At 47.8% G+C, this 27,942-nt stretch overlaps 1 protein-coding gene across 1 annotated transcript; it reads right to left on the bottom strand.

The window, feature by feature from the left end:
• Positions 1-37: 37 nt before the first annotated feature.
• MAP3K13 (mitogen-activated protein kinase kinase kinase 13) lies at positions 38-27,942 on the bottom strand. Its single transcript, XM_074153303.1, has 13 exons — positions 27,459-27,942; positions 18,513-18,696; positions 17,889-18,080; positions 16,961-17,119; positions 12,073-12,231; positions 10,569-10,677; positions 9,769-9,878; positions 8,506-8,622; positions 7,831-7,968; positions 6,068-6,812; positions 4,306-4,376; positions 732-1,029; positions 38-139 (listed from the first exon to the last, which is right to left on the bottom strand). The coding sequence occupies exons 1-13, from the start codon at positions 27,940-27,942 to the stop codon at positions 38-40; spliced, it is 2,868 nt and encodes a 955-aa protein (XP_074009404.1).

Raw genomic sequence — 27,942 nt, 5'->3', positions numbered from 1 at the left:
AAATGCCGGTCTCGGGAAGCTTTGGGGGAGATCTGTATTACCAAGTAGCAGAGCTGCAGGGCTTATTGGTCCTGACCGTGGCATCAGAACACTCCCCTTCAGAAGAGTCACAGTCTGATTCTCCAAACTGTGCTGGGTTCTGCAAAGCAAAAGGACAGGGGAAGACTTGAGTGTCATTTCTGCGGATAATCCGTAACAGCAGACAGGGCAAGGAGGAGAGACTGGGGGCAAACAGGAGAGAGCAACAACGCACAAGCAAAGGTCCCTTGTCTCCCCTCAACGAGGGGACAGCAGAAAAATATCTGGTCAGAGCAGCACCAAAAACACAGACGGAGCGATGAGAAGATGGTGCAGGAGGCTCTGCCCTACCCCTCCCAAACACTTGAGAGATGGTAAAAGCAAGAAAATCATTCTCGCTTCGTCAGCAAGGCTGCCAGTGGAGAAGCGTGAGGCAGTTTATATCCCTTCCGTTTCATTATCTACTTTATGCGCTATTTTTTATCCCACTTAATGCAACTGCAAATCCAATGACCTCCCAATATCCCAGTTATCTTGACTGGCAAATTACGTTCAGCTTTGTGCTGCTTTCCCCCCATCTGGCCACAGACTGGGTATCTACCACAGCGTTTCCTAGGCTGTCATCCAACTTTCTGGCCCTTGGACTCCTTCCCATAACATTTTTGTTTTGTTTTAACTCAAAAGAAGAGGGGATTGCTGAACTTACAACTCACCTCACCGCTGTGTTCGTCCGCACAAAGTTTGCCCAGAGACATCTGAGTCTTGACTCTCCGCACGGCGCACTCCTTGTCTGAAAGGCCATCAGACTGGGTGGAGATTTCAATGGGGATCTCTGGGGTCTGGGACAACATGTCCTCCAGCTTCTCGGCCAGCTCATCTTCTAGCTTGGTGGCCAGCTCATCCGGGCTGTTCGAATGATCGCTTGTGTTCCCCTCCTCTCCATCTGACACGGAGAAGTTCTCCGAGCTGAAGGTCGAGTAGGACTGGCAGCTACTAATGCAGCGGTGAGGTCTGCAAAGCAGGAGAGCGGTTCAGCTTGGAGCACAGTGCCTCTGCTCGCAGAGGAAAAGCAATTCCCTGGCTGCTGTGCTCGGCTACTCTGCTACAACTGCCTTCGACTCCTGGTGACCACTCAACCCCGGGTGAGCCCATCCCCAGGAGAAAACTAGACAAGGGAAGACTAGAAAAATTATGGCTTCTCAGTGGGCAGGTTTCTGCTCATGCTCTTGCTGCACAGGGTAAGAACGAGCTGGCGAGCAGCAGCTTCCAGCACAAGGAACTCTGTTTCTGACAGCCAGCAAGGCAGCTTGCTTTTGTGATATCTATCACACCTTTTTGGACCTGTATTTTTAACTGGTATCTCCAACACACCAAGAATAGGGCTCTCTCACTGTAAGAGGCAGCCCAGGCCCCATTGAGCCCCACATCTTTGTCGGAGACATGGACAATGGGTTTGAGACCACCCTCAGCAAGTTTGCCGATGACACCAAGCTCGGTGGCATGGTCGACACGCTGGAGGGAAGGGATGCCATCCAGAGGGACCTGGACAGGCTGGAGAGGTGGGCTTGTATAAACCTCATGAAGTTCAACCAAGCCAAGTGCAGGGTCCTGCACCTGGGACATGGCAATCCCAGGCACAAATCCAGGTTGGGCAAAGAATGGCTAGAGAGCAGCCCTGAGGAGAAGGACTTGGGGGTGCTCGTGGATGAGAAGGTCCACGTGAGCTGGCAGTGTGCACTGGCAGCCAAGATAGCCAACCGCATCCTGGGCTGCATCAAAAGAATGGTGACCAGCAGGGCAAGGGAAGTGATTCTACCCCTCTACTCTGCTCTGGTGAGACCCCACCTGGAGCACTGTGTCCAGCTTTGGAGTCCTCAACACAGGAAGGACATGGACCTGTTGGAATGGGTCCAGCGGAGGGCCACAAAAATGATCAAAGGGCTGGAGCACCTCCCCTACGAAGACAGGCTGAGAGAGCTGGGGTTGTTGAGCCTGGAGAAGAGAAGGCTCCAGGGAGACCTTATAATGGCTTTCCAGTATCTGAAGTTGTCTACAGGAGAGACGGGGAGGGACTCTTGATCAGGGAGTGTAGTGACAGGACAAGGGGGAATGGTTTTAGACTGAAAGAGGGGAGATTTAGATTAGATACTAGAAAGAAATTCTTTGCTGTGAGGGTGGTGAGACCCTGGCCCAGGTTGCCCAGAGAAGCTGTGGCTGCCCCATCCCTGGAGGGGTTCAAGGCCAGGCTGGATGGGTTTTTGAGCAACCTGGTCTGGTGGGAGGTGTCCCTGCCCAGGGCAAGGGGTTGGAACTCGATGATCTTTGAGGTCCCTTCCAACTCTAACCATTCTATGGTTCTATGATTCTCCCCAGCAGCCACCGCTCAGGCACAGCGCACACAATACTGGTTATTTCTGCGCTCTGGGCTACAGGCCTCATCCTTCCAAAGACACCTTTGAGCAAAACAGCTCCTAGCCCTGGAAAAGGCTTTACATCAGCTTTCCAAGAGCCTCTTCCCACCTTAAGAACACATCTCCAGATGAGTCATAACTGATCTGCAAGGCTGGCAGCAGGAGCTCTGCAAAGCGTTGGGCTGCCTTTCGCATCCTGGAGCTATGGAAATCTACCACCTTTTGAATGATTTAGTTCAAGAGCTGCATCTTTAAATTCATCTGGTCTTATCTGGCCTTGTCTGCTATACGTTCATAGTAGCTGATCTGCCCTGGAGCATGTTTTTCTTTAACAGTGCTTTTTCCTAAAGAAAGGCTGTACTGTAGGGTTCAAGCTAATTCAGCTGGGAGTATCTGCACCATCCAGCAGTGATCCCGGACAGCCAGGCTAGAATTTAGGTATGTGCCCTCAAAAAATAAGCTCACAGTTACTTGAATGTGGAAATTGCCTCATGCCAGGACTCAGCAGTAATGGTACGAAATACCAGTTGACTCAACGTGCCAGGAGACCCACAACAGGTCATCACATTGAATTCAGGAAAGGCAATCCAAGTTAGTAAATCACAGAGGAAGCAACAACCTCACAAGAACCGTAGGGAGTCAGAAAACTCATCTGTAGCCCAACATTCTGTCTCCGACCCCAGGCAGGAAGAGTCTGGGAGAAGAATGAGAACAGGGTGTGCAGACAGAGCCTGCTTTCTCCTGACCTATCTTTCTGGTTTGCACCATTCAGCAGATCAGAATTCCGAGCTGAAGATCCAGCCTGGGTGACAGTGCTTAACAGCCCCCGATGGATCTACACACCCTAAATGTAACACTTATGACTTGTTTATGTTTTGATTTCCAGAGCGTACCTTGACAATGAGCTCCACCATCTGAAAATGTTTCGGATGGAAAAAGCACTTCCTTTTGTTCATTTTAAACCCCGCTTGCTTCACGAGGCGTCCCTAACTTGAATGTGAGTAATCATTCCTTCGGTGTTTTCTCCACATAACTCACAATTTCATGCACCTCTGGTATGGCTTCTCCTTCTGCTAGACAAAGATTTCTCAAGGATTTAATCTCTTCTTCTACGGAAGCCATCTCTAACCGTTCCTGTCACACTTCTCCAATCCCACCATGGTCTTTGAGCTGGGGCAATGAAGGTGGTGGCATTTAGGATTCAAGCTGCAGGCGTGCAGTGGATGTATAGAAGGGCAGAGCAGCTTTTCTTTTCTTCTCTGCTCCTCTCCAAACAACCCTTAACCTATTTGCCCACGGGATCACTTCTGCACTTCAAGCAGCTGCTTTCAGAAAGCTACGGCCCCAATTCCATGATCTCTTTCCAGAGGACTGTAAAGCCCGCTATTACACAAGCTTAGGCAGGAACAGCCCCTCAGTCTTATTTTACAGGCGACACCATGAAATTTGATGTGCTGTATTATCACCTGGCTCTTCAATCCTACTTGAATTCCACTATGGGGATGCTGGAGTCAGCCCCGCTGCAGCAATAGTTAATAAACAACATCTGAAAGGGTCCACCAAGGGTCCCAACAGCCAGTAAGTCTGATTCTGGTAAAATAGATGCAGCAACTTATTTTTTTTTATATTATTTTATCAAGAGTGGTCAAGTTATGCTACAAACAGCCCGCAGCAGAAGAGCTGTGCTGGAGAAAACATCTCAGAACAGGCTGAAAACAGTGAGCGAACAACTGAGGGTAGATGGGATGCACTGAATGGGATTCTGTTCCTTTGCCGGGACCTTCCACAGTTTCTAGGCTGGTGTGTAGCTGCTACGACACTTCTCCTCCTGAGTTTTGTCCCACCAAAGAGAGATTAGAGTGAATTCACCTTTTACCTTTGTCTACGAGGAAACTCCACTTCACTGTCTACTTCGCCCTCTTCCTCTTCTGAGGAGTCATCACCGCTCTGGCAAAATACAAGGACAAGAACGATAGCACATTTGTGAAAGAACAAACATGCAACTACGTGGTTGCCCCTTGGCCCTCCGGGACAAAGTCACCGTGTCAAGGGACTGCAACAATCCAGACAAGAAAATAACCTGCTTAGCAGTGAAAACTGACTCAAACATCTTCCTACCAGGAGATTTTTTTCAGGCAGTCTTAATGCTGCCGTTTCTGAATATGAAGTGATTGACTTTGAAATACACTGCAGTACTTTAGCAGGCACTGAGTACATAACGTTCCGGATTTTTACAGAAGCAAATCATGTAATTAGTACCACACTGAAATCCACATAAATTATGGAGTTGATCCGGCACTCTTGGCTCTACGACTTCAACGCTTTTCTACACGAGCCCATCATAAAGCAGGACGGGGGATGACACAGCCTTTGCTGGTGGGTTTCACCAACTAGAAAACTCGAGTTTTGTTCCGTTATCTACTTCAGTGAGCACAGAACCTTTTATTCTCCTTTTCCCACCCAAATCTAGCCCCTGCACTCTTGTTCTTACTACAGCCTCCTCCCATCCTATCTAAACTGACAGCACCTGGTTCACACTCTGCCTCTGTCTCATCCCCTTCTAACAGGAGGTCCTCCTCCTCCCTTCACTCCAGGCCCAAACCACACTCTTGGTCTGGCACTCATTCACTTTTCCTTCACTTTTCCACCCAGGGCCAGTTGTCCTGCTTTTGAACTCCACTCAAACTGGTTCCTACTTCTCTCACCACCTGGATGGAAGCAGGAGGAGTAAAGAACAACCCCGTTTCTGTACAACTGTGCTGTGACATCTTTTTGACTCTTGCAAAATCTTCACAAAATATACAAGAAGTATGACTTCCAGTCAAAGGGGGACAGTTTCTGGCAGGTACAGCAAAAGACCATGGCAAATGTTGAATTTCTGTTCCAAGGCAGAGAAGTGCTACAGATTCTTCTCAGTGATGCCCAACGACAGGACAAGAGGCGATGGGCACAACGTGGAACATGGGAAATTCGCCCTCAACACGAGGAAAAGCTTCTTTCCTGTGAGGGTGGCAGAGCCCTGGAAGAGGCTGCCCAGGGAGGTGGTGGAGTCTCCGTCTCTGGAGACATTCAAACCCCACCTGGACATGTTCCTGTGGGACCTGCTCTGGGTGGACCTGCTCTGGCAGGGGGTTGGACTAGATGATCTCCAGAGATCCCTTCCAACTCTGACCATTCTGTGATTCTCAGTGAAACAGATACATGAAATTTTACGTCACCACAAGAATGCATTTACCCCTTCCTTTGTTTTGAGAAAGGTTTGGAAACATTTAGACTGTTTCAACAACAGAAATTCAGCAGAACAGGTCTCGGCTCAAACAAAAGCTGGCTAAACTGCAAATAACAGAGAACTAGGCCCTACCAAAACCACATTTGCCAACCCTCATTATTAGCAGTGCACTCTGACGTGCCTACAGAACGTCTCAATGAAGTCGACTTCAAAAGTACACCCAGATGACAAAGCAAAGTTCAGATAGGCGTGATTTCTTTAAGATCAAGTTGTACATGTAGCTTTACTGCTATGTGAATGGGAAACACGGCTTTGCTCCTATCCCCTTATCCAGAAGCCAGCTACACACCTCCTTTTGGTGGAGAGGGAAAAGAGGAGCAAGCTTTGGGTTTTTTTGCTTTGTCCTCACCTTTTGAAGGGCTCTCGCTTTGCAAGGCAGCACCGAGGAAGCCATGTGCTGGGGAGTGCCGAGGGCGGACGCTGACTTTGAGTTGCTGAAGGCCTCTTCCTCCATCTTCTCAATGAACTGCGCGTTTTCGTACAGGGAAGCAGATGTTGGTGACTGCGAACGGCTCATCCCTGTTTCAACCGATGACATCTGTACCTGACCACTGTCCTCTTCCCTGCACTGAACACAGGAATTATACGGATCTGTTTTGCAGCACTCCCAGTGCTCAGCTTTGCTCTCTTTGCTCTCCAGATTCCTTCGGCAATCTGCTTCCATGGCAGCGGAGATGAGGTCGGGGCTGGAACCAGACATCCTCCTTTGCGCGTGGTTACTGAGAGGGCTCCGCAGCGCTGCTGCAGGCCCAAAGTACCTTAAGTTGTTGGCGCAGTTGGCGATATCTTGTCCGTGGGCATGAAGCCGTGAGTGATGGCCGTGGGGGTGGCTGTGGCCAGGCTGCTGCGGGAGGCCGGGGTGATGAGAATGATTATGAGGTGGAGGTGGGGGTGCATCGTCTTGCACTGGCTGGTTTTTCAAGATCCCTGCAAAATCGTTGTAGCTGCCTTTGCTGTTCCCTCGGCGGTGACGTGGCTTACTGCGGTAGCGGCTTTTGCCACTCAGCGTTGACATTTTGGGACTTCCTGAGACTGGTGAGCCATTGGATGCTGCTTCTGTGCTGGGTATGCCCTCTGACTTCAGGAGATCTGGCCTGAGAGACAGAAGTTACACATTAAACCACAAACTAAGAAGTGACATCGGCTCAGAGCCAGGATGAAGAGGCAGCTGTAGCCATAAGCACGCTCTGCTTTCTAAAATCTACAGACTTCCCTCCCCTTCAGCTGTTTGACTTCTGCATTTAGTTCCCTTTGATTCTCTCCACTCAATGTCCTTTCCGCTCAGCCCATCATGCTCTCCACTCCTTTCTCGCTGCTTTTTCCAATATCTGCCACATGCTCTCCTTTTTCCGCTCCTATTTTGACGTTCTGCTCCCAAAATAGCTCCCTCCTAAGACCTTGGGGTAGGGCATGTCTCTTACTATGTGCATATACAATGCTCAGTCCCAATCTGCTGATGGCTATCAGCCTGCTCATTTCAGAAGCATATGTGGATATTAATTCAGAAGTGGTTATTCACTCTTAATCAGGACTCTCTAACTCGTAGAAATCCCAGAAAAGGGAAGAATAAAAAAAATTTCTGAAAGTCATGCAGAAGAGCAATAGCTGAAAGGACAGCACAAATTCCCAAATCTCAAATCCCAATGTAATTCCTCCACAATTAATCCATCCTCCCTGACGACTGGCCGGTTTCCACAACCCCTCACCCTGCTGATTACCATTCATGTCAAGGATCATAGAATCATTTAGGTTGGAAGGGACCTTTAAGATCATCGAGTCCAACCATTAACCCAACTGCTCTCTGCTTGGACAGTGAGGAATTTGAGACAACACATTGGATACCTCCTGTCGAAGAACCATCTTCTGTGAAAAAAATCATACGGAGCATATGGTTCCAGAGAGACGTCCAGGTAGAAGGGGTGGCAGAATTCATCCCTTTTACCTTAAGATAATTAAAGAGTTGTGGTTCTGAGGATCAGACCAGACCCAAGAGCGAACACCCCTTTGGCTGTCCTGTGTTGTCAACAGACTCCAAGGGACATAAGCTGCCTGCTGATCCCCATGGGGGTCTGCCACTGGTTCCTGGCACAGAACTGGGTTGTTACTTCTTACCGTTTAGTCTGGCTGCCTGGTTTATGTGAGACCCCTTTCCTCTTCATCAGCTTCTCCACTGTATTGGGGTGGATTATTGGTCTGACTGGGTGGCGTTTGTAAGTCCCAGGGTATTTCTTTTCCACTGCTTGTTCCCTCCTGAAACATAGGGGAAGAAAAAAAACCCAAAGAGATCAGCCCTTTGCCTCCGAGATCCAACTGCAGCTCCTGCTGGACAGAAACCCAGCTCCACTGGGAGCACAGTGAGTGCCTGTTCCTCAGCTATGGCTGGGTGCAACACAACGTGCTGTTCTGGGAAAGGACACAGTCATTATCTAAATTTTCTCTGCAGAGATCAGGCAGTTGGAACAGGGCCCTGGCGCACAGTCCAGAAACGGCACTGTTTTTTCTCTTGACAAAGGGGCCAAAGGATGCCAGCACCAAATGGGAAAGGTGCCTTTCTCCCAGTCAGTAAACACTGGGTAAAGATACGTGCACTAAGTGGTCCGCAGTAATTTACTCGTAAGGGGCCTCTCTCTGCTTGCCAGCTCTTTCTTTCCCCTGGAACTTTGTCAGGGGACGCTAAATCTTTAAGTACTACTCTGCAGTTTAGAAATGAAGCGCTGGGGGTTTTTTTCCCCTCCTGTATGCATATTGCCACGTGCACGGCATGCCATTACGCCCAGAGATACATACTTTATGAGCTCCTTCTCACGGACCTCCAGCTGCAGCATAATAGCGCTGAGCTCCATGTATAAGTTATTGGCTCGCTCCAGCTTCCTCTCATAGTGTTCACGGATATCCAACGCGTGCCTGAAAAACAGAAAAGTCATTATTATTTCACAATCCGGTGTCCATGGACCAAGAGAGGAGAATAAGGAAAGGTGCTTTAGGAAAAGGCCTTCTAAAAGTCAACTTTGCCAGCTGTGTTGCACTTAACCCCAGAGAGAGCTAACAGCGAATGATGATTGATACAGCAGTGAATCATGATATGATTTAGAAAGCGTTTAACTGTCTTGAAAGAGCGGCAACGCTTCTCACTAAAGAAGCTGCGAATGCCTCACACGCAGCCACAAGCCCTTTGGCTGAGCCCTGATCATCCTGTTTGCACAGAGAAGGGGCTAAAATCAGCTTCTAAAGAAGCAGGGGAAGAAGTCGTCTGTTTGTATTTCATAAAAAGCAATATGCCCTTACAGCTACATTTACAGAACCACAGCTGAAAGATGTGACCGCCAGAAGGTCCCTGGGGCTAGGGAACACTGACCAACAGCTACATCAAACTGGCTGAACAAGGCTCCCTTTGGTTTCTCAGGTTCGACACAGAACTGCTACTTGCTGGTTTATGTTTCTCTGTCGTAACTATATTTGTATCACAGAAGATAACACTTTCCTTTCCCAAACGTTCTGCTTTCATTTTTAAGTCGATCTAATGTTCAAAATGAATTTCAGTGGACTGACAGTGTGCTCACTTCTCTGGAAATAAGTAATCCAAAGAAAGTATCAGGGCAGAGAAGGCTCACAGCAAACTGCGAGATGCATTTTCCGCTGAGACGGATGTACCTGCTTCAGTGCTGTTGTCACAAACACCAAAACTCAGGCAGAAATATTCCCTGGTAAACACTTTTCCCCCCCTCTTTCCTGGAGCGGAGTGTTCAGACCACCACAGGGACCGTTTCCACTGTTTCTCTATAGCTCTCCCTCAGCCAAGCAGTGCTCAAGGCCTAGGCCGTGGGAAATTTAGTTCCTGGACTCACAAGGAATTTAGGGTGCCCAAATTTGTGCCACCAGGAATATTGAGTCCTGTTTTGGGGTCCTCAGTACAAGAGGAGCATGAAACCAGCCAGAGGCTGGAGCACGTGCCCTGTGAAGAGAAGCTGAGGGAGCTGGGCTCATTCAGGTGGAGAAGAGAAGGCTGGATGGGAAAAGTGAGCAATAAACATAAAAGACTTGTCAACAGACCTCAGCTCTTCTCTTCGACGACGAATCAATTCTTCATCTAGCCGATGGATGCAAGTTCCTTCACTTTTAATTTTCTCAAAATGTTTCTTCACTTCTTCTCTCCATTCAGCCTAGGGAAGCAATTTACTTTCAGGTATTTACAAAGGATTGGGATCCCTGGTTGCACCAAAGAAAAACTCTTGGGCAACATTCGTGGTGTCTGCAGAAAATTAGAGGTTTGGGTTGAATGTATGTTTCTGTTCACTGAATTATTTTGGGTAACAACATTGCAGCATGGTTACTTTCAGCATTTCAGCATACTTTCAAATGGTATTTCCAATTCTGTGCTCCAATTAGAGCACAAAACGTAGCTGCATTTTCTAAAAAAATATTTTTAAAAATTCCTAAAGCTCTTTTCGTCTTAAGACAACGTTTTCTTCCCTTTTGGCGTTCAAAGTAAACAGAAAGGCTTATGATTTGGAAATGTATATTCATGACAATGATGACTGCCACTAGGGTGATACTAACTCTATCTGCCCCTTGAAGCCCCGGTTCTCGCAGCTTTGATAAACACACCCACTTCCTCACGTACGCCCCAACGCTCTATAGAACCTCTACACTGGAGGCAAGGCTTCATTCTCATTCCCTCCTTGGCAGCAGACAACAGCTCTCTGGGTACAACTCGGAGGAATCTCTAAGAAGATACTTTTAGATCTTCCCTGAAAGTCTCAGAGTCCCTTTCACTGCCCTCTAACAGCTTATACACGCGTATCCTTGGAGCCACCTCCAGCACTCGTGGGCTACAGCCATTCTCTGGTTACCTGTGATTTGAAATAGGTTTCCTGAGGAGTAGCCAGCACATCAGCAGACGCGATATCCAGGTGCATCAGTGTCTGCCGGAAGGAGGGACGATTCCGGGGCTTGCTCTGCCTGGAGAAAAATAGACAAATACCCAAGCATGAGATGAGGTTAACATTGCTGGCTTCTCCTACCCTTCTGGAAGGGTTTCTCACTGGAAACACATTCTCCGAATTGCGTAGCCCACAGCTTAGAGCAAAGGAGGTTTTCTCTTTTGCTGAATATGAGTTTATTGTGCTAGAATTGTTTTGTATTCAGTCTTGGTTGCACTCGATGATGTCAAAAGTCCCTTCCAACCATGAAGATTCTATGATTCTGTGATTCATGTACAAAAACATTTGTATCTTTGAGAAAAGTGACCGTCACTCGAGCTCCGGACCTGAACCCACCAGACTGGCTGCACGGATGAGCGTTCAGGACAAGAAGCAGCTTCTCCAGCCACCTCTCCCCTAGAACAAACCACCTACTTCCACTAGGTGGGGATACAAGTGTATGTACGGGGTGTTCAGAGCTGCACAAACTGTGTCCTGCCTTTTCCAGCCTTGGGAAGGAGCACAGCACAACAGAGCACATCTCAGCACAGATACTGCCCCAGCACGACCTGCCGCAGCTGAGGGGAGGGGGGGTCAACACCCACTTGAAAAGATCCCCAGATGCTCTGGCCTGATTTTCCCTGTGTGCCATCAGGAGGATGGTTGGGAAAACTCACAGAGCAGGAAAATGCTGGAAGAGCACTTAGACTCTGTGTCAGTATTACGAAGACAAAGCATTAATCCATAACCAAGACAAAGAATTTCGATTCTAATCTGGCATGTGGAGGAAACTGAAAGCATTTTCCATCTCTACGTCTGTAAAATCTTGGTTTCATACAAAAAGCTCGAATTTCTCTTTGTCCAGTTCAAAAGCCAGTCACAAGGGGGTTTCAGAGTGAAAAATCATTTCCTTTCACTCTGGAGCCAGCCTCAAGACATACTACCCCTACTTTCTTTCCAGTTCCTTTCCTCTTCCCTACCTTTTATCACCTCTGTGAAGGCTGCTGAAGATGACCTTCATGCTGCCCGCTCCTGATTTACGCTGGACAGGCAATTCATGGGTAACTGTCACTCTGTTGGGGCTCCCATCAAGCTCTACTTCCCCACTTCTCTCCTGTTCAACTCCTTCCCCTTCACTGGCCCATCCCAACAGGCTGTCTGCTCCCCTCCTGCCCAGTCCACCCAGCAAACCAGACAGGTCTCTTCCTACTTCTTCTAAGCTCCAAATGTCCTCCTGGGGCTCGGGCCTCCCGCCACAAGGAAGCAGAATCCAAAATGATAAAACTTATTTCTCTCTTGACAAGTGTGAGAGTATTTCAGAGCTCTCTGCTCTGGGCTCAACACTCCCACCCTGACTCTGGTTTCACCAGTTTCACTGGGCATCTGGGAAGAGCTGGGAGCCAGCCCTAGGTCTGTGAGGGGTTCAGGCTCTTACCAGGTCTGCTTCATGAGGATTTTGAAGCCATCTGGGCACGTGGAAGGGACAGGAAGGTGCAGGCTGTTACTGCCCACTCCCCAAATAATGGCCGAAGAGTCCACATCCTTGTAGGGAATCTCTCCCGTAAGCAGCTCCCACAAAACTACCCCAAATGACCTGATGAAGAAATAAACCAGGAGAAAAACTTCTGTGTGAATTCAATTTAACAGAAACATCTGAAGCTTGGGAAAAAAAATAAAAATAAATCACTGTTTTAGTCAGGTATGTCTGATCTGAAATTGCAAGTAGGTGCAGGAGTGTTTATGTAGTAGTTTTTAACCAATAATAGCTATTTCGTACATGAGGTAGCTCTTCCTCCTCTGCCCCAGCACTGGGCTCAACACCAGGCCACGCTGGTTTTCACCCACCCTTTGCTGTCTCTTTGTGACATTTTAAAAATCCTGAAAACACGTTAGAAGTTTTTTTGTACAGATGTAATCTTACTCCTGTTAAATGAAGAGGAAAGATAGCTTTCCTGAGACAGTAAATGATCTGTTCTTACCAACAACAACAATAAAAAGTCCACAGGACAGACAGAACTGGTAAGTCTTGGACACAACAGAACAAAGGGAGGTTTATGAAAGGGAGGTCCTGATTAACCAACTTGATCTCTTTCTATGACCATGTGACCCGCCTTCTCGATGCGGAGAAGGCTGTGGACGTTGTCTACCTGGACTTTGGTAAGGCCTTTGACACCGTCCCCCACAGCATTCTCCTGGAGAAGCTGGCGAATCATGGCATAGACAAGTGTACTCTTCACTGGGTAAAAAACTGGCTGGATGGCGTGCCCAGAGAGTTGTGATTAATGGGGTGAAATCCAGTTGGTGGCCAGTCACCAGTGGTGTCCCTCAGGGCTCAGTTTTGGGGCCAGTCTTGTTTAATATCTTTACTGATGATCTGGATATGGGGATTGAGTGCACCCTCAGTAAGTTTGCAGATGACACCAAACTAGGTGGGAGTGTTGATCTGCTTGAGGGTCGGCAGGCTCTACAGAGGGACCTGGACAGGTTGGATCAATGGGCCAAGGCCAATGCGATGAGGTTTAATAAGGCCAAGTGCTGGGTCCTGCATTTTGGTCACAACAATCCCAGGCAACGCTACAGGCTTGGGGAAGAGTGGCTGGAAAGCTGCCCAGCAGAAAAGGACCTGGGGGTATTGGTGGACAGCCGGCTGAACATGAGCCAGCAGTGTGCCCAGGTGGCCAAGAACGCCAATGGCATCCTGGCCTGTATCAGGAATAGCGTGGCCAGCAGGAGTAGGGCAATGATGGTGCCTCCGTACTGGGGACTGGTGAGGCCTCACCTCGAGTGCTGTGTTCAGTTCTGGACCCCTCACTACAGGAAGGACATTGAGCTGCTGGAGCGTGTCCAGAGGAAAGCCACCAAGCTGGTGAGGGGTCTGGAGAACAAGTCATATGAGGAGAGGCTGAGGGAACTGGGCATGTTTAGTTTGGAGAAGAGGAGGCTGAGGGGGGACCTCATTGCCCTCTACAACTACCTGAAAGGAGGGTGTAGAGAGGTGGGTGTTGGCCTCTTCTCCCAAGGGAATAATGACAGGACCAGAGGAAATGGTCTGAAGTTGTGGCAGGGGAGGTCTAGATTAGATATTAGGAAGAATTACTTTACTGAGAGGGTGGTCAGGCCCTGGAACAGCCTGCCCAGGGAGGTGGTGGAGTCGCCATCCCTGGAGGTATTTAAGAAACGTGTAGACATGGCACTTCAGGGCACACTCTAGTGGCCGAGATTGTTGGGTTGTGTCTGTTTGTGGGTGGGGTGGGGTGTGGTTGTTTGTTTTGGTTTGGTTTTGGTGTTTGGTGTTCTGGGATTTTTTGGTGTTTTTTTTTTTTGGTTTTGGTGGGTGGGTTTTTGGTTTTTTTGTTTGTTTGTTTGGTTTTTTTTCTTTTGTTGGTTGGACTCAATGATCTCAAAGGTCCCATCCAACCAAAAATATTCTGTGATTCTGTGAAAGACTGTGTTTTGGGAGCTTTTTTTTACATTTCATTTAATACTTTTTTTCTCTAGCCCAAAGCTCCCTCTGCTGTTGCATGTACTCCCAGGTAAGGGTGTCAGCGGTTTGAGACTCATCTCTACAGCTACTGCAACACAGAAACAAAGAAACAAATGCAACAGGCATCAGTGTCAGTATCAAAAGCACATGCAGTCTCATCTGGTATTTCCTTTGTGCTGAAGAAAGGAAGGCAAAGGAAAGAAAAAAATTAAGAGAATTTTTCGCCTGGAAAAGACACTCCTATTACTTCTTGGAGAAGAGAAGACTGAAGGGGGAACTGACCAACACCTATAAATACTTAAAGGGGGGGTGTCAGGAGGATGGGGCCAGTCTTTTTTCAGTGGTGCCCAGGGACAGGACAAGAGGAAACGGGCACAAACTGGAACATGGGAAGTTCCATCTAAACATGAGGAGGAACTTCTTCACTTTGAGCGTGGCAGAGCCCCTGGAAGAGGCTGCCCAGAGAGGTGGTGGAGTCTCCTTCTCTGGAGACATTCAAACCCCGCCTGGACACGTTCCTGTGGGACCTGCTCTGGGTGGACCTGCTCTGGCAGGGGGTTGGACTAGATGATCTCCAGAGGTCCCTTCCAACCCCATATCATTCTGTGATTACAAGAACTGAAAGATACAGGTGAGAAAACTCACTTTGCTTCTCCTTCCTTAGTGAAATGATCGGTAAGGACCAAAACCTTAACTGTTAACAGCGAACAGTTACTTGTTCTATTTACAATCTTCCCCCAATAAAACCCCAAAGAAATAACGCACCAGTCAATACAGAGGTAAACAAACTGCTCTGAGAACCAACACCACTTACAGCACACTAACAACCGGGCAGAGGTACAACCATCTCAATTTCAAACCCAGACGTATCACCTTACTCGCAGGCCCCGTCCATCGGTGGGACACCAACCCCGCCAAGCCTCCTGGCCAGTCAACCCAGGTGAAAAGTGAGAAGTGTCTTTCTGGCTTGTACTGGTATTATCAAGTTGCTTTTATTAAGTACAGAAGAACATCTAAGGGCCAAAAAACTGCCTGGGTCTGAGCAACCATCAGTCAGGAAAGAAAACTTCACGTGAAAAACACGTTGCACTTTCAAAGCCCACTGGCTTCAAATCATTGGGGGGGAGAGAGGAGGAGAAAAAAAAAAAAGAAAAGAAAAACCAAGCAGCATTTGAATATTTTTTCTCTTGAAATTTTTTTCTGTGGGCTGCAGGAAAGCAGGGATCCAGGTGGTTGGACAAACTACCAGGAAATCCCATCTGGTTTCAGCTTTGTTATGATTAAGAACTGACAAAGGATTTTCAAGACTCCTGATAAGATTATAGATTATTTTTTTTAGCATGCTGTTAAAGATGAGAGAGCGCAGACACATAAGCTGCTTAGGAACTGCTCTCATTTGTTGTCAGCACTCATGAACACAGCTTTTACTCATCTTGGGGGAGGAATGGATGTCGAGGAGGAGTTTGAGCAATCACCGCTGCAGTGGACTGAAGAGGAACATGCACCAAAGACATCTCCAGGTTCGCACCACAGAGCACCACCTCTTGTCCCTGAGGAAAGGAGTAAAGGAGCGCCCACAGTCCTCAACAGAGCTGGCAGCTGGTTTTTATTGGAGATGATGCTCCGCACAATATTCCTGAACCTAAGCCACTCTACAGGAGAGAAAGCTGAGGGTGAAAATCCAGCACCGTCCCTTCTCATGAACCCGTGATTCAAAGGGAGGAGCTCAGAAGACAAATGGCAAGAGCATTTTCCTTCCAAAACAATGCAAGAGTTTCTCCCAGAAGAGCTGGCTACGCTACAGTCTGCTACATCCACACAAAATAAACACACAAAACACTGCAGGCACAAGAGCAGCTGTAGACTGCACGATACGAGACTTTCGCTTTCTCTACAGGAAATCTTCCCTTAAAGTCATGACCCAGCTCGGAGCTAAAGCGGGAGCAGCAGGCTGCTGTCTGACTCCACTCGCACCACTGACCACCCGCAGCTTGGACCTCCAGCTTCACGCTGAGGAAGGGAGGTGACAGCATTTGAAGCTGAAAAACCACACAAAGAAAAATTCATCCTGGCTGTAGAGCAGGGAGAAGGGCATTTGTCCTGGCTCCTGACATTTAGTATGCAGAAATAACGAGGCAGAAAGAGAGGTACGGTTCCCTTGAAGACCCTGAAACCTGTGGAGAGGCATCCCAAAGGAGCTCCAAGGCTGAGTCCTCTTCCTTGTGTTCCTTTGGACACACAGTACATTTCACATGAGACGGAAATAGGTGTTAAAAACGCTTAGGATGTATCCTGGTTTCCTCCCTCTTGGATCTGGGGTTAAATTCACTGGACTATAATCCCGCGGCTGTACATACAACAGCCAAGCCCAGTAAGTAGAAAGCAAAGGCTGGTCGGACCCTTCAATCCAGCAGAGCAGAGACCTCCCTATAGCTCAAGCAAGGCCCTGAAGAGCGCAGAAAGCAACTGGAAAATACCCTGGCTGCAGAACTTCCTGAGAGGGGCCCTGAGGACCAGGAGAGGAAGAAAGCCCTGGCCTAAATAATGACACAGGGAAGAACCACCGCATTTGCGTACTGCAAGACACAGTCTGCATCGAGTCTCGTGAGATCTGAAGATCACAACACACAGCTTTTACACACGTGTCATTTCTCTTTCCATTACAGCCCATGGTTCATAACAAATTCAGGGCACTAGGCAGACGGAGAAAGGAATAGTCCACCACAGAGCAAACTAGCCCCACGCCTAGAATGAGAAAAGAGGTCTGAATACGTAAAGTGCTGGGAAACCAAGTGGCTAAAAGAGAAGGTGAAGATATTTAACCATTAGTACTACTCACCAGATATCCACCTTTTCAGAGACAGGCTCATTGCGTATCACCTCTGGGGCCATCCAAGCCACAGTTCCCGCAAAAGACATTTTGGTACTTTTATCACTGAGTTCTTTAGATGTACCAAAATCTGAAATTTTTACTGCATCTGTGTGTGTAACTAAAACACTGGAGAGAAAAAAAAAAAAAAAAGAAAGAAAGAAAGAAAGAAAAAGAAATCAGCATTTTGCAGTTTTTCTTGTACCACGACAACCACTGAGAGTAAATCCCTTCTTAATCAACACAAACTGTTGATGAGGCCGTGCTGTTCACAACTGTAGTACAAGAAAAAAGATTATGCATTTTCACCAACGAAAGCACTCACTTTTTCAAATTCACAAGTCACTTAAAGATTCACTATATCTGGGGATGTTTCAAAATTTTAATAGAGCTGTACTTTAAACTGTGCTGTAAACCATCCAAAAGTATCGTCTTAATGCACTGTCACAGGCACGTCACAGGCTAAAGTAGTGATAAACATCTAGGGAATAAGAATATAAACAGCCAGATAGTTTTAGTCAGAAAGCAGCAGAGAAATGAGAAAGATGCATTCCAGAAAACTAGGGGAATAACAAAAGAACAAGCAAGAAGGAAAAATGAAAAAGCAGAAGGCAACAGAATATCCCACTTTCAAAAAGGACCAGGCATCATCAAATCTTTAGAAATATTTCCTGATTGTTATTTATCATGTAAGACACTGGAAGAATTTCCAGTCTCCTTACATTGGAGTATAGCAAGGGACTGCCAACAAGTTGCATTAGCTTCACTCTCATTAGTTTTGAGTCAAAGTAGAAAAAAAAAAAAAAAAAAAAGGGATTTTGACCTAGCTTTAAACTATTCCTCAAGAAAACGAAAAGACAACCACAACTGGAGGATATTTAATTAGCTAGAGACTCACTTTGGTGACTTGAGGTCTCGATGGATGATTTTGTGAAGGTGCAGATAATTCATCCCACTTGCAATCCCCGTGGACCAGTCCACAAGCAGCCGAGGGGTGACTTTCCGCCCTGCTCGCAGGACTTCGTAGAGCTGCCCGTGTGCGCAGTACTCCATGATAATACAGTAGCACGGGGCTTGAGTGCAAACTCCCCTGTCAAAGAAAACACCCAGCTAGTGAGGATCAGGAGAGTCAAAGTCCCAGAGCAGCTCTCAAAGGTGGCAATGGAGGGGTGGGAGATTAGCCCGGGCCAGCCTCTGCTAATAACGCCTTAATGAACAGGAGGGGAATGTTTCCTGCCCGCTTTGCACAGGAGGAACCTCACCGATGACCGGGGTGGGTTTCCTTCAACTTCCACGCCTGCAGATTTGCAGGGTTCACCACGGGCATTTTGTGAGCCTGCGTGTAAAGTGCAGCATTGGGTGGGAATGGCATCCATAGCTTGGTTTTCACATGAATGTGCGACAACTTGAGAGGAAGGATCACCACCCATTTTGTCCTGGCCTTTAAAAATTTGGCCAGGACACACACGCGGATGGCTCTTCCCTGAACAAAGGTATGTTTCTAACAAGTTTCACAACCTACTTGAACGCAATGATGTTCGGATGTTTGAGCTTCCGCAAGTGCTTGATATCTGTTTCGTTCTGATCTCTCACTTTCTTGATGGCCACCTCCTCCGCCCGGAATTTGCCGAGGAAGACGGCTCCCTGCGCGCCGCTGCCCAGCCACTGCAGCTCCGAGATCTCCTCGAACGGGACCTCCCAGGTATCTAGGCACAGGCAAGCAAAGGGAACAACATGAAAAGATCGAGCCCACAAAAATGTTCTGCTGCAAGATCACACCAGGACGCATCTCGAGGTGGATTTTTCCTGGGGTGGTAGATGGCATCTACTCCCAGTACAGGCTCAGTCTCAGCTTCCCCTTCACCCAGCTCCTCTCCCTCACCACAGTTGCCTCCAGCCTGTTCTTTCCCATTCCCAGCTGCTTTTCCAACAGAGCTCACCACCACTAACCACTCCGGTGAGCCACTTCGACCTGGCAGGCAGCAATTTAACACACCAGGGACACTGGATTGGCAATTTAGGGAGCTGGTCCTGTACTCCAAAACTGAATGATGATGGTATCTCTTAGAAAGTACATGATTCCATTGAAAAGCATAGATGAGGAAAAAAAACATTTAACATTGACAACTGACAAAAAAAAAACCCAAAACAACTGAGGGGTTTTTTTTACACCCTGAAACAGGGCAAAAAAAGAAGAAATAAAAGGGAAAGTCAGAGGTGGCAGGTTGTAAAAAGGCAACCGGCAACCACCTAGTTACCCAACACAGAGCACATTAACCACCAGCACCAGTCACAGAAGCAGGTCTTTCCCACACTGATGTTGAGTATATCAGTGTCAAACAGGCAAAAAAAAACTTAAGGGATTCCCCCTCTTAGGCACCCACACGCATCTTGCAGGGACACTGCCAGAACGGTCCAGCAGCACGGTATAAACCACTTCAAGACAGCTGTACCCATCAGAACAGAAAGGCTTGTTGTCTGCGAGTCACCTTGAAATTACCTTAACATCCCACAAACAGCGAGATAAAAGGCAGGCAATAATTTATTTACTGCAACTCAATAAATGTGTAAGTTTAGAGAATAAATTATTTAGCAGCAAAACCAACAAGTAACCCACTGATTCCTGCAATACAAGGACATCACGTCTGTACAGGTTGCCTTTTCAGATCACTACAAAGATGCGTCTTCTTGTTTCATCCAGTCTCCCAGCCATCGGGGTGTCCCCGGCGCTGCCACCGAGATTAGGCAAAAGAGTTTATTTTAGATACTGTCACCACTCAAAGGAAACTTCTATACCCAAAAGTGTCTCTGGACCGATGCCAATCCCAACCCTCAATTGTCAAGGATGCCACGACACTGTGAAGGTGATACTGCCCACCAGCAAATGTGTCCTTTGTCCAGAGGAGAGCCACCAAGCTGGTGAGGGGTCTGGAGAACAAGTCATATGAGGAGAGGCTGAGGGAACTGGGCATGTTTAGTTTGGAGAAGAGGAGGCTGAGGGGGGACCTCATTGCCCTCTACAACTCCCTGAAAGGAGGGTGTAGAGAGGTGGGTGTTGGCCTCTTCTCCCAAGGGAATAATGACAGGACCAGAGGAAATGGTCTGAACTTGTGGCAGGGGAGGTTTAGATTAGATATTAGGAAGAATTACTTTACTGAGGGGGTGGTCAGGCACTGGAACAGCCTGCCCAGGGAGGTGGTGGAGTCACCATCCCTGGAAGTATTTAAGAAACGTGTAGACATGGCACTTCAGGGCATGCTCTGGTGCCCGAGATTGTTGGGTTGCGTCTGTTTGTGGGTGGGTGTGGTTGTGGGTGTTTGTTTTGGTTTGATTTTGGTGTTGTGTGTTTTTTGGTAGTTTTTTTTTGTTTGTTTGTTTTTTTTTCTTTTGTTGGTTGGACTTGATCTCAATGGTCCCTTCCAACCAAGAAGATTCTGTGATACTGAAACAAGAAATGCCTGTCCATGTAAGAACCCGAGAGAAACTGAGGCATGAAACGTGCTGTTACCACCATCTTGACCACACCACACTCAAATATTTTAAAATAATAAGCGTTCTTCTTCACCCAACAAGTTGAGTAATTTTTTTGGCACAATACTTGTAATTGGTATTTAACTCTTTAGACGTTTCAACATTTAAAGGCAGTTCTTTAAATAAGGAAAATGAAAGAAAATAAGGAAATTCATAAATAAATCGAGAAGATGCGTATTTCTATTTAATTTGCAAATGCATCGCTTCTGAAAGAAGGTGGCAAATACAGTTGATTTTCGTGTTTGTTGACGAACGGTATTTTTACGTGGGTGACACTGGAACTATTCCATTGTACTGAAATAGCTGTGTCTTTACATGCGAGAAGACTGCCTTTCCCGCACGTGGCATGTAACCTTGTCATTTCTCTCCCCGAAGCACCCGAAGTTTGTGAGCAGTACTGGGTAACTACATTGTTATCACCAAGGAGCCCTAATTTGCTCTTAATATTACCTATTAACCTCCGCAACGGCAAAGGCAGAGAGAGACTGTGAACAAAGTAAGCAAAAGTTTATGCGCTTTCTCCTGCAAAGTCATCACCTCGTGTTTATTTGGAAAGAGATATCCTTTCCCATATGCAACAGTAAGACAAAAATAAAATAAAAAAAAACCCTCTTTCACTCTACAGGAGCATGTTATTACATTAAGACCACCAGCACCAGCAGTTCATTTGGCTCCCAGAACGTACCAAGCACTGAAAAGCTTCCCAAAGAACGTGATGCTGGTGGAGAAAAGCACTGGATTCCATTCAATCAGAAACCTGGGTTTGTTAGTGTTAGTGGTGCAAACTTGCATTTTCTACTCCAGCCCAAACCCACCGAATTAAAAAATCCACCTAAATCACTCTGTATGTGGTCCCTATGGCTCCCTGGGACCACCCTCAAGGACAACAGCCTGAGAAGGGTCAGTATCACCAAGTCAGCCTTACAGTTCTGCAGAGGGCAATGGGCTGGTCTGGAGAAGAGAGGACTCACCACCAGCTGAACGCAGCTGAAAGGTGGGACCACGCACATCACCCGGAGAGCAGGTTACGAAGCTCTCCCGCTCCTGTACAGACCCATCCTGAACAGCACACAGCACCTTGAGGCAAAGAACGGTGAATTAGGGCTGTCCCAGCTACGGCACATCCACACAGCAGGTATGATGAGAAACACGGCATGTGAGAGGCGATGCTGAGAGCTCTGTCATCTCAACCAACAGCGGGAAACAGAGAAGGACTTGAATAAACCAGCTGCAAGAACTTGGGTGCGTGGCTGTGATGACTAACCCTAGTTATGTCAAAGAGCCTGGCCAGAAGAGTAACACCTCAAGATCGTAGAATCATAGAATGGTTAGAGTTGGAAGGGACCTTAAAGATCATCGAGTTCCAACCCCCCTGCCATGGGCAGGGACACCTCCCACCAGACCAGTTTGCTCAAAGCCCCATCCAGCCTGGCCTTGAACACCTCCAGGGATGGGGCAGCCACAGCTTCTCTGGGCAACCTGTTCCAGTGTCTCACCACCCTTAGAGGAAAGAATTTCCTCCTAATATCTAATCTAAATCTCCCCTCTTCCAATTTAAAACCATTACCCCTTGTCCTGTCACTACACTTCCTGACAAAGAGTCCCTCTCCGGCTCTCCTGGAGGCTCCCTTCAGATATTGGAAGGCTGCTATGAGGTCTCCCCGGAGCCTTCTCTTGTCCAGGCTGAACAACCCCAGCTCTCTCAGCCTGTCTTCATAGGGGAGGTGCTCCAGCCCTCTGATCATCTTTGTGGCCCTCCGCTGGACCCGTTCCAACAGGTCCATGTCCTTCCTGTGCTGAGGACTCCAAAGCTGGACACAGTATTCCAGGTGGGATCTCATGAGCGCAGAGTAGAGGGGTAGAATCACCTCCTGTGACCTGCTGGCCACGCTTCTCTTGATGCAGCCCAGGATGGGGTTGGCTTTCTGGGCTGCCAGTGCACATTGCCGGCTCATGTTGAGCTTCTCATCCACCAACACCCCCAAGTCCTTCTCCTCAGGGCTGCTCTCCAGCCATTCTCTGCCCAACCTGTATTTGTGCCTGGGATTGCCACGTCCCAGTGCAGGACCCTGCACTTGGCCTGGTTGAACTTCATGAGCTTTGCACGAGCCCACCTCTCCAGCCTGTCCAGGTCCCTCTGGATGGCATCCCTTCCCTCCAGCGTGTCGACCAAGCCACCGAGCTTGGTGTTGTTGGCAAACTTGCTGAGGGTGCATTCTATCCCACTGTCCATGTCTCTGGACATGGATGTTGATGTTGGACAAAGATGTTGAACAGCACTGGTCCCAGTACTGACCCCTGAGGAAGATGATCATCAGGGTGGCAAGGAGACACGTCTGGACACACTAATCAAGACCCGACTGTACTGCCAGCCTTGTTCAAGAGGTTCATTAATATTTCTTGGCTAAACAGCCTTTGAGATCGCCCAGACTTCAGGGCTTGCTACAGCTCTCCTAGAACTCCCCCCCTCCTCCAGCAGAAGAGAGGTGAGAGTCTCTCCTACCAGGATGGACCAGTTTTTGTTCCAGACTCTTCTGGGCCTAAAGAAACCCGGAGGGATACTGCCCCTAAATAAATTAAAGTGTAACAGCAGCAAGAATTACGCAAGAGCTTGGGTTTCTAAGGTGATTAAGAACCATTTGAGTAGAATGATGGGAATCTGTTTCTCATGGGGAAGAAACGCAGGAGCAGCCTGAGCCATTGAGCCAATCTATCTGAAGGAAATTTGTGCCGTTTGCCAGCGCTGGCCGCTCGCCAGCATTGGCATCAGGACAAGGAGAAACTCTGGTGTAGAAAAAACCCAGGAACACGAGCACCCTTCACAAAGCACCTTGCTCTTCAGGTTTACACAAAAATGCACACGATGACGGTAAACGCATAACTTGTGAAAGGGAAGGTGAAAGCAACTCCTGAAGACAGATTCTTAATCCAAAGGCAATGGCTCAGAAGCCTAATGAGTCTGTAGAAAACACAAACGAGTCTTACTATAAAGTGTTAAGAGTCCTAACAATCCAAATTAAATAACTGGTAGATACAAATTAAAGAACTAAGTGTATCTCCCTGCAAGCACTCACCAGCAGCCTTTAGAAATCGGGGTAAACAAGTGGAAAAACAGTCCGAAGTGATTTTATGGGTCAAACCCAAAACACTTAAACCTCAGATAATCGACTTGCAGCCACTGAACAATAGAAAAGAAAAGACTCCCTGAAGGAATGAGTACTCACCAAGCAGGCAGAGCAATTAACAGCAGCAATTGGCACTGCTTAATCAACCAAGAGACCACCCTGCTGACCAAAGCTCTGCCCAGCATGGGTCCTCAAGGAAGCACAGAAATGTTCTCCTCTTGACGACCATCTCAGATGCCGAGAAGGAAACTCAAGGAGTAATTTGAACAAAAAGATAACGTGGAATCATGTAGAAGTTATTCTTATTTTCCCCCCCATTCACCAAGTCCCGAGCCAAGCCTTCACGGGCGATATGGAGGCAATATGGAAAGCCAACCATATCCTGGGCTGTATCAAAAGAAGCATGGCCAGCAGGTCCAGGGAGGTGATTCTACCCCTCTACTCTGCTCTGGTGAGACCCCACCTGGAATACTGTGTCCAGCTTTGGAGTCCTCAACACAGGAAGGACATGGACCTGTTGGAATGGGTCCAGCGGAGGGCCACAAAAATGATCACAGGGATGGAGCACCTCCCCTGTGAAGACAGGCTGAGAGAGCTGGGGTTGTTCAGCCTGGAGAAGAGAAGGCTCCAGGGAGACCTTATAACAGCCTCACAGTACCTGAAGGGGTCTACAGGAGAGACGGGGAGGGACTCTTGATCAGGGAGTGCAACGTTTTAGACTGAAAGAGGGGAGATTTAGATTAGATACTAGAAAGAAATTCTTTGCTGTGAGGGTGGTGAGACCCTGGCCCAGGTTGCCCAGAGAAGCTGTGGCTGCCCCATCCCTGGAGGGGTTCAAAGCCAGGCTGGATGGGTCTTTGAGCAACCTGGTCTGGTGGGAGGTGTCCCTGCCCGGGGAAGGGGGGTGGTACTTGATGATCTTTAAGGTCCCTTCCAACTCTAACCATTCTATGATTCTATGAATATGGACTCAAGTATGACATTTCCAACGGGCATGAAACCTATTTATATTTTACTACTTGCAACCACACCACCACCACCAAGTCCTAGCGTTTAGGCCTGCAGGAGATCCAAAGTGGGCAAACAGGGATGCTGATGAGCAGCAAAAAGTACCAGGAAGCATCTGCAGGCAACATGAATTCCCCCCGTGGCTGCAGGTCCAAACAGGCCTCCTACCCTGGCTGTTGATTCAGCCCAACACAAAGGTCTGCTCCTGGATCGGGCTTAAAATAGCTGCTTCATGAAGAGGGGAAAAAAATCACCTGCACAGACCTATGGCACCAGCCCAAAGGTGTAAATCAGCTCCCAGGGGAATGAAAGGCCGCCACAAGCCTCTCTCTACTGCTGGAAGGGCCAGAGACATTTCCTCAGCCTGTCTTCTCCACATGCCTAACACCTGCACAAACACAAACCCTGCATCCTCTGGGCTCCTGCTAAAAGACGGCAAAAATAAAAGCAATCACATACATCAGTTACTAAACTGCCGGCTTCTATGTAGCTGATGAAACACACACAAAGAAGATTTTCTGGTGGCAAGAAGCAAGAATGAGATCATCCAGAAAACAGAACATGAATATTCTGACAAAAATCTCAAGCTTTAGCATAGAAGCAAGTTTTGAAAGGTTTATCCTTGGATAATTAAAGAGTACTGCTACCATCAGAGATCTGTCCAACCGATAGGCTCGAGGAAAAAAAAAAAATTCTAAAAAAAAAAAAAGTATCTTCTCTTTACTCTAATTTGTGACATTGAAGATGCAGCTAAACCACCCAGGCCACACAGCAGATCCCAATTAATCTTCAGCCTTACTACATCTGTAGCCTTTGCAAAATCGCCCTTTGAGGAAGGGCCTAATGCCAATGGCCAACTGCAAAGCGCCCGTGAATCTACAGCTCCGAACGTGCTCCTGACACAGAACAGCAAGATACTTCTGTGCATACGAAGAAGAGCTCTGCGTGCACCCCCCAAACGCCCTCAGCTGCTCCTTTTCATTAGTTAGCGCTTCCATCTTTTTTATTAGTGACTTTCATACAAAAGAAAGTGTCCCCTGTGGGCCATCAAAGCACATGCTAAACTGTGATCTCCAACGCATCTGCTGCCCCAATTCTACGGGAAATGAGATCTCTCTGCCTCACAGGGAGCTTTCCTGAAGCTCCCGTCCCAGCTTCTAAGCACATGCAAGCACGGGATGGCTCAGCAGCTCCCGGTGACAAGACAAGTCTGAGCTGGTGAGATCCCGCTTGTGTGGGGTAGTCACAGAATTGCTGGAAGCAGCCGATGTAACTGCACCCATGTCCGTTCCTTGGAAAGTTTCAGCTTCATTTGAAAACCCCGAGCGCCTGTAACACAGCCATACTGACACCACACCTCCTCCCAGCGTTACCCGACCGCTCTGCAGCTCTTTCTCCTCCCCTGCCAGACACAGGCTCTTCCAAAACTCCCCACGTCTGACTCCACGTATTGTGCAATCACCCCAACGGTGTTAATTCCCCACGGAATTTTCAGTCAGTTTTTTTTTTCAGGTTTTTTTTTTATTTATAGACCCAACCACATGGGACATACTGAGTCCACAATGCGCAGGCAAAACTCAGAACCAACTTTGCCAAAGGATTTCAAACTCCAGTAAACTCTCGCTGAGGGCACGGGTCTGCAGACCTGCCGTTCTGCAATGCGGGGCTGCGTTTCCCCGCTCACAGCCACGAGCTGGAAAAGATCGACTCTACGAAGGAGGAGTAAGTTTATTTCAAGGCAGATTCACCCAAAGCGTCATTTAATGACTCTGCTCCCTCCTAGTAGGAACTGTTCCTCAGCCCAACCCTGGGGTTTAGACATCAACCACTCGGATGGGTTTCCTGACCACAATCTTACCATTTGTCTATGCCAGAAAACCAATTGATTAATACTGAGTCAGCATCACAGCAACACAGGAGACTTCTGCCCCCCGTTACAGTACGCTGGCCAGGCTGTTCCCATTTTCAATAAGCCTCAACCATTTCAGCCTCTTAATTCTAATGACAGCCTGTTCTTTTCCCATCTGCCACTTCCCTCCCCCCATGCTAGGGGAGAAATCAGACACCAAAGGCAGAGCATACTCTGCTCTTTAGCTTTCAGTAGCCCCTAAAGATATACGTACGCGACTGACTGGGACATTACTTATTCCCAAACCACATATTTTTTTAATCTACATATCTATATTCACACGCACACACTTATACATTTATACATCTAAATGAAAAAGGTACAAACATTAAAGGACATATTTCTGGGAAGGTAAGTACTGAATGATATTCTAAAGAGTAAAATTACTCCTGAACAAAAAGACATAAAAGTTGATGTAATTTGCCCACAGAGAAGCAACTCTGCTGCTATTTGGTGGGGAGCTGGAGACAGCCTTGACATACACATGCAGGAGCAGAAATGCCTACGTCAATGTTTATCATCCGGCACGATGAAAATCCCTATGCCTGTGGTTTTCATCTGGCATGAAAAAACCACAGCAATGAAGTAGCTGGTACAATCCCTGCGTTCAACACGATTCTTTCTGAGCCTCACTTACGCAAATACTCAGTTCAGATTCAGACCTTGTCACAACAGTCCAGGGCACAGGTCAGAACAGGCAATTGGTTTTGACTCCCATCATGAGCTGCCTTTGCTACAAAGGACAGCTGTTGGCTGTAGGCTGCAGGATTGTTCTTTGCAAACCCATAATAGGGCTGCGTGAGACAAAAACAGTCACATGGAAAGCTGGGAAAAATCCCTTCCTCATCTTCACAGGTTGTCCCAAGAAGCAATAATGGTTTCCTTCCCAACTTACCTTGCTGTTGCAGTTTGTAGTCAGTGGAGTATGCCTTGCCTATGATGTTCCACACGGGCCTCAGGCAACCAAAAAGTCCCTCCAGAAACCCACCACTCCCACTGCCTGATCTGTTGAACTGGACTTTAACATCATCCGCTCCACTGTTGCTCTCTCCGTCCACGGTGTTCCTGTTGCCCTGAGGAATGGGTGTTTCGGACTCATCCTGCTCCCGCAGCTGCAGCACGCTGTTCTCAAATTGGTCCCTAGAGTCCTCGCTGATGCTGGTCAGCACGGCTGCAGTGACCGGGCTGCTCATGTTCTCGATGAGGTCTGCCTGCAGCAAGCCCTTCTCACGCACGTCCTCGATGAGCTCGGGGGACGGGTGGTTCCCAGTAGGTGCGTGTTCATCGTGTAACCTACCAAAGTCTTTATCTTCACAGAAAGCTTTGCCGACTGAGGTTGGAGAGGAAGACAAGCTCAGGCGCTCCTGAGTACTGGCCAT

Source organism: Numenius arquata, chromosome 9, assembly GCF_964106895.1.
Source record: "Numenius arquata chromosome 9, bNumArq3.hap1.1, whole genome shotgun sequence".
Taxonomy (NCBI): domain Eukaryota; kingdom Metazoa; phylum Chordata; class Aves; order Charadriiformes; family Scolopacidae; genus Numenius; species Numenius arquata.
Note: the sequence above shows the minus strand (reverse complement) of the source record. Positions and strands in the feature narration are given on the sequence as shown.